General features: G+C 38.0%; 1 protein-coding gene across 1 annotated transcript; it reads left to right on the top strand.

The window, feature by feature from the left end:
- Positions 1–403: 403 nt before the first annotated feature.
- LOC113310441 (arabinogalactan protein 14-like) lies at positions 404–5,025 on the top strand. The gene is made up of 2 exons (XM_026559129.1): positions 404–650; positions 4,915–5,025. The coding sequence occupies exons 1-2, from the start codon at positions 579–581 to the stop codon at positions 5,023–5,025; spliced, it is 183 nt and encodes a 60-aa protein (XP_026414914.1). The 5' UTR covers positions 404–578.
- The last annotated feature ends 2,093 nt before the right edge of the window (positions 5,026–7,118 follow it).

Genomic DNA, 7,118 nt, shown 5'->3' with positions numbered 1-7,118 from the left:
GTCTCGAGGGGTTTATGTCTTCAAATTATAAAGGCTAATTATTCACTAATTAATTGGTTCCTTGAATCTATTAAGGTCTATATTAACATGAATCATATCAGACACAATCCAACCAAAATGAATTATTGATCAAAAATCTCAATTAGAAGATGCTTCAAATGGACTCATTCAGATTATCTAATCTAACACATACCTAACTGTGATCTCCTACTGAACCAATGACAACCAAATTACGAAACCTCGATCAAATGAAGGACGGCATTCACAACTAAAATAAGAGTGTAGTATAAAATAAGAAGAAATAAAAAACTGCTGGAAACTGTGGGACCAAAACGAAATGATAATTGACAACTGTTTGGCGCCGTTTAAGGCTTTTTTGATGGACAGATGGTCATTTCGGGCAGCTTCGTTCGCTACCCGCTCAATTGACGCTTGTTTTTCTTTTGTTCTATAAATTAAAAACCCCTCCATTTCCATATCGAATACATTACTATCTTCTGAGTCTTGTGCAATTTTCCTCATAGTAATCAAGAAAAGTAATCACTAGAGCTTTTCCTCTTCTCATAAAGAACAGAGAAATGGAGTCATTGAAGATGAGAGCTTTGGTTGCAATCACTGTCATGGTCATGGCTGCCTCATCCATTCAGAATGTTGCAGCTGCTGATGCACCTGCACCAAGCCCTACTTCCGGAGCCGTCGCATTTGTTCCGGCTGCCATTGCTTCACTGACTGCTGTGGCTTTTGGGTTCCTTTTGTGAAGTTGTTCATTATGATTGTACTCATAGTTGGTAGAAAACTGAAAACGCTTCTTAGTTTCTCATTCTCACATTATTTGTCCACCCTTTGCTTCTTTTTAGTTTAGCCAGTTGGGCTTTTGGGATTCAGATCATTCTTCCGTTCATTTATATTAGGGTGGATATCTTTACCTTTTTTTGATATCAAATTGATGTAAACATGAAAACTTATGAATGAATTTGGTATTCTAATTTTCAATAAACTATGTGTTTCAGAGTACATGCACATTAATTTCTTGGTTTGTGCAAAAAGAATAGCAACATCTCTAATCATATCAAAATGAACATAGAATTCCCCAGTGGAGAGATACGGGGAGAAAGGCCAACTGTAAAGAACCAAGGGAAATCCTTAAACTATGGGTTGAGTTTAAAAGCTGTTAGTTAAAAACTCACACGTAAAAAGATTGTTAGGCTAAAATGAAAAAGTGACAATAATTCTTGTTAAACGTGATGAGTATTAATTAGTGGTAACTATGAGCATTGGTGTGCAACAAAGATATTGTTTGCTCTATCCTTTCCGGCGAGTCAGGTGTTGCCGCAGTAACTAACAGTCCAAATGTACAATGAGCACCATTTTACAACAAATAATCCATGAACAGAATCAAACTATGTGTTGTGCCCAATTTATATGCAAGTACATCCCCAATCACTAAAATATTGAGGTTGTCTAGAGAATTCCTTAACCAGTACTAGCTAGTTTTGTTACTTAGTTGTTTGCTTACTCCCTTTTATTATTAGTGTTTCCACATGCCATTAGTTATGGCATTTGTCTACCTGGTTCATGTGCTTACTCATTAATGACATTGTTTCCAAAAATCAATTACCATCTTAAGCTTAATTATCGGATACAATTACTACAAGATTCTTCTGAATAAGTACTAAAAACCATCCAACTTTTCGAGAAGGATAAAATATAGTTGAGATTATGTACCTAATATCGTTTATTTAGAATTAATCATCAATGATAACAATCACATAGCCCAACCTGGATGGTTAGTAATTTAATTTCTACCAGAAGACAGCAGTCAGTCACTATACTTTAGCTCTTTAAGTAGATTAAAAAGAGTTCAATAAGAAAATAACAACAGACCAGAAAGCGGTGGTGATAGGGAATGTAGGACCTGAAGTGTGATAATTGAACAACTGTCTGGCGCCGTTTAGAGACCCTACCCGCATGTGCGAACGATTATCCTTGTTATGCTCCAAGTCTCAAACGGTCATATGGTGCATACCAATTTTTTTTTTTTGTTATATAAAACCCTTTGATACTGACTGCCATTTATATCTACTGCTTCTTGTGCAATATATTCTTCGTTGTATTCAAGAGGAATCATCAGAGTATATTTCTACAAAGAGAAGAGAAGAATGGAGGAGTTTTGGTTGCAGTAATTGCGATGGTCATGGCTGCCTCATCCATCCAGAGTGTCACTGCTGCTGATGCACCTGCACCAAGCCCTACCTCCGATGCAGTCGCATTTGCTCCTGTCGTCTTCGTTTCATTGGCTGCAACTACCTTTGGATTACTTTTCTGAGCTAAAAGGTTAAGCTTTGGTGCATTTAGTGATGAACAGTTTCTGCGGTACCTAAATGGACGATGTGGCAGCTGAGCTGAAATAGGAGCGGTGGTGTGTTTCTACCGATTATTTTACCATATAACTGATTTTTTGTTTTATTTTTTAATCATTGTGTTTCGTATCTGTACTCCTCAAGTCTAGGACTCTAGAGTCTAAATAGGCTGATCGAGAAAAAAATAATGATATCCCTGGTCCCGACTGAAATGGTTAATGCGTTGTTGGTCTTTCTCCACGAATTTACTTTCTTTTCGTCTGGTTAATATTAGCATCGTAACGTACACTTTGGTTGATTACTCATTCAATAGTTCGTTGGGTAGACTTGTTCTGTTGTTTTCCAATCTGGCATGTAGGATGTTTCCAAGTTGTTGCATGTAGTTTGAAACTGGTATAGCACTACAGTAGTGTACAATTTCAAAAAGGAGAATCGAGAAACATTAAGACTAACTCGTATGGGCTAGATTGAACTGCTAGATTGGTCAAAAAGTGTTGCAAATCAAGAAAAAAATGTGGGAAAAAAATTAACACTACTTCTAGATACTTCTCTTTCCTAGCAACTGCTCGCAGTTCAACTAGCAGCGAGATTGAAACGCTGAATCATTCAGCGCTGAAAAAGTGACATAAACGCTGAACCATTCAGCGCTAGATAAATGTCTTTGGTGGAAAAAGGAAATGGGACATATTTGAGAGGGAAAAGGTGGAGAGAGAGAGTAAAAAGAGGGAGAGAGAAAGGAAAAAGGTGGAGAGAGAAACGATAATGATTAGTATAAAATCATGTGACGCTGTTTGGTTCAGCGTTCAACGCTGTTTTATTCAGTGTTTCGCTGTTAGATTAAAAATACCAAAAGACTTACGAGGTTGTCCTAGCTGACGTGGATGGCCAATCTAACTGTTATATATCTGGACAATAGGATTATCCTAACCGAAAGACTCGAAATATAAACATTGACAAAATATGAAAGGTCGGTCATCGTCCCCTCCATCAAAAGGTGAAATAGTCTCCAAGGAACTTCCATCCATCTAATAATGGGAGATGAAGCTTCAAAGCGTTGCAAGTGCCCAATAGCACCTTTTACGCCTAATCGAAAGAATCGGGCTAATATCCCGCACACTTACTCACTAATTTTCCTAGTGTGAGTGCGATACGACGTGGAATTTGATTTGTTTAAAGAACCATCCATTCACTCATGTGTCGACCTTCAGTCTTCGACTCTTAACCTTCCCATTACAAGCTAATAAAACCCTATTACAATCAGCGTTTCCGTATATACGAAATGAAAGCGTCGTCTCGAATACGTTAGACGTGTTTGCAAAATAGGTGATTATTTTCAACCAACCAACCAACACGGCAAATACGTTAGACACGTTCAAAGCTGGGAGATTAGTTTCAATCAACCAAACCACACGGCCTTCTTTGCACTGACTCGTTTACTTTTCAACTAGGGGAAATTAGGCAAGGAGATTGTTTCCATGTCCAGGTATAGGGCCGACCTTGACCGTGCTTCACACAGGCCTAAGGTAAAAAGATTACAAAGAATCAGATTTTGTCACGTTGCTAAGGTCCAAAGTGACAAATACACGACACGCGTACTTTCTAACAATTTGCATTTCGAAATTTTTACAACCGTTGGCTGCTAGTCTACTCTAAGCTACGAAATATAGCGTGTTTTGGGAACTGCCTCCTGGAAAGTTAGCGTACGTCGGAAAGCTATTTCCATAATCACAAAACCAGTAAACTATACTAAAAAAAAACTTTCGGTAGCACAATTAGTTAATCATTGATTTAGGTGTAGAAAAGTACTCCATACGTTCTTTTTTAATAGGCCAGTTTCTATAAATAAAAGTTTCAAAAAAATAGGCCAGTTTCCTAATTGGGAAAGTCAAATGTTATTTTAATTTTTTGGGACCACTTTTCTCTTAACTTCTTTTGATGACAAGTGTCATGTGGACCACTTCACTTTACTTCTTTTGCTAACAAGTGTCATGGGGACCATTTCACTTCACTTCTTTTATTGACAAGTGTCATGAGGACCACTTTCAATGATTAGTTCTCTTAATTTCCTTAAATTTCGCTAAAAACAAAACTGGTCTATTAAAAAAGAACGGAGGGAGTAATAATATAGAGTTGGTAGGTGGTTATAACTTCGAAGAAGAAAAAAAAAGTTACAAGGACCCACGTAGAAATTTAACATGAATTATTGGACAACTGTATGGCACAAAGCAAGGAAGACAACCTGTCTACAACGGGCACCTCCAAAGAAAAAACCTAAAACGAAACGGTCACAAACTACGGTCAGACTGCCCGTAAATCTCTGTTTATAAAACCCTTAAACTCCTCTCATTTCTTCCTCCCACTTAAAAAAACAGAAGTACTCTTTCTTTTTCTCTCAGTCTTTAGCGTTTCTGCAAGCTCTTTTTTTTTTCACTTTCTCCTCATCCTCCTTGAGAGATCTCGCAGAGACCTAAATTCTAACGAAATGGAATCAACATTGAAGATGGGAGTGTTCATTGCAATGATCTTCATGGTCATGGCTGCTTCATCAGTCCAGAACGTTGCAGCTGCTGATGCACCTGCACCAAGTCCTACTTCTGATGCTACTTCTTTTGTTCCTGCTGTTTTCGCTTCGTTAACAGCTCTTGTTTTTGGATTACTTTTCTAGATCATCATCAACCCAACTTTATTAGTTAGGAAAAGATATATCTTTCTTTCTCTATCTCTATCTCTCTTCTTTTCTCACTCATTTACTCATTTTTCATTTATATCTCCACTGAAGATTTGATCTTGGTAGATTTGAAGATTTGGAAGGGGTTTCGGTTGAAGATGAGGATGTGGGTGTCTTTCATTTAATTTTTTTTAAAAATATGATTTATTTGATGGGGCTTTTTGGTATTGGATTTCATGGGAGTTGTTGTTTTGGGTGTGGTTTGTGTATGATGATGATGAGGAATGGAGTATGATGTATTATATTATGACGATTATGATGGTGATGGATGATATGTAATTCGTGTTATTTAGTAATAAAATCTTATTTTATTTAATTATGGATCTTGAATTTCTTTTTAATCTTGTCAATCAAAATTATTATCCTTGGAGTTCCATAAACAATGTACAATGTATTGCTCCTCATCAAGCTATGGCAGATCTGTTTGATGAATGCCTGAGCGAATATTTTTAATTAAAGCTGCAATGGTGTATTCACTGGTTTAACACCATCCAACTTGGTTCTGCACAGAAGATCAGTCACATATTTGCGCTGAGTTAAAACTATATCTGATCCTTGTCTGAGAACTTCTACTCCCAAAAAGAAAGACAAATCACCCATGTCTTTAATTGCAAAGGCTTCACTAAGGTCTGCAATCAGTTTGGTAAGCATATTGGGATCTGACCCTGTAACTATTATATCATCAACATACACCAAGACATAAATAGTGTAAGATGCAGACAACAGCACAAACAGAGAACTGTCAGCAATTGAGGCCTTAAACCCGAGATGCAACAAGTGATTGGTGAGTTTCGAAAACCAAGCACGGGGAGCTTGTTTAAGGCCGTACAGCGACTTGTGCAGCTTACAACACATGATTCGGATAATTTTGGTCTACATATCCCGGTGGTTGCTTCATGAAAACCTCTTCCTCCAAATGGCCGTGTAAGAATGCATTTTCAACATCTAACTGCCTCAGTTGCCAACCATTCATCACAGCAATTGATAACACAAGTCTTATAGTACATGGTTTGACAACAGGACTAAAAGTTTCTCCGTAATCAACACCTGCCTGTTGATTGAATCCTTTTGCCACCAAGCGTGCTTTGCGTCTTTCGATACTGCCATCCGGGTTTTGCTTAACACGAAAAACCCATTTCGAACCTACTACATTCATGCCAGGCTCATATTTAACCAACGTGTACGTACCATTTTGAATAAGAGCATTGATCTGATCATCCATAGGTTTCCGCCACTTAGGATCTTTGTTTGCAGCAGAAAAGCATGTCGGCTCCATGAAGTCAGACTCAGGTAGAGGATGCTTTGTTGCAGTCAAGCACAATTTATTAATAGGCTTTGAGATGCCAGCCTTAGCTCTTGTAACCATTTGATGAGAAACTGCAACTTGCTGCATGGGCTGTTCAACTTCCTGCTGAACATTGGTTTGTATCTGCTGAGCTTGGTTTAAAGAGCTGCCTGAGGACATCTGAGAACTTTGATGAGCAGTTGGTGATGAAGTAGACAGTGCAGGATCTGAGTTAGTAGGTGAAGCCCTACAGATAGGTGACTGCAGAGTACCAGTTTCTGGAGCTGCTGAGAAACTCCTGTTTCTAAAAGGATGAGAAAACAATACACTAGTACAAGAGGGTTTTATACCTGAACAAGACGGCGGCAGCTGCTGTGGAATAGGCATGAAAGGGAATGATCTCTCTTCAAAACGAACATGACGACTAATATAAATTCTATTTGTTTCACGATGAAGACACATGTAACCTTTGTGAGCATTGCTATAACCTATAAAAACACACGGAAGAGAACGTGGCTCAAGTTTATTTTTGTTGTATTGACGAAGGCAGGGATATGCTAAGCACCCAAAAACTCTTAGAAAGGTGTAATCTGGTTGCTTATTAAATAGGAGTTGAAGAGGAGATGTATTTTCAGTTTTGGATTTAGGTAGCCTGTTAATGAGATAACAAGCTGTAGAGAATGCATCAGCCCAAAAGATCTGTGGCATGTGTGCATGAAACAAAAGAGCCAAACCAGACTCGGTT

The sequence above is a fragment of the Papaver somniferum genome, chromosome 9, assembly GCF_003573695.1.
Source record: "Papaver somniferum cultivar HN1 chromosome 9, ASM357369v1, whole genome shotgun sequence".
Taxonomy (NCBI): Eukaryota; Viridiplantae; Streptophyta; class Magnoliopsida; order Ranunculales; family Papaveraceae; genus Papaver; species Papaver somniferum.
This window is presented reverse-complemented; position numbering and strand designations above follow the sequence as displayed.

What these genes read in the sequence shown, in the direction of transcription:
- LOC113310441 (XM_026559129.1), top strand. Translation starts at nt 579, where the DNA reads ATGGAGTCATTGAAGATGAGAGCTTTGGTTGCAATCACTGTCATGGTC. An exon ending in CTGCCTCATCCATTCAGAAT is followed by an intron (nt 651 to 4,914) that starts GTTGCAGCTGCT and finishes TCATCAGTCCAG; the next exon opens with AACGTTGCAGCTGCTGATGC.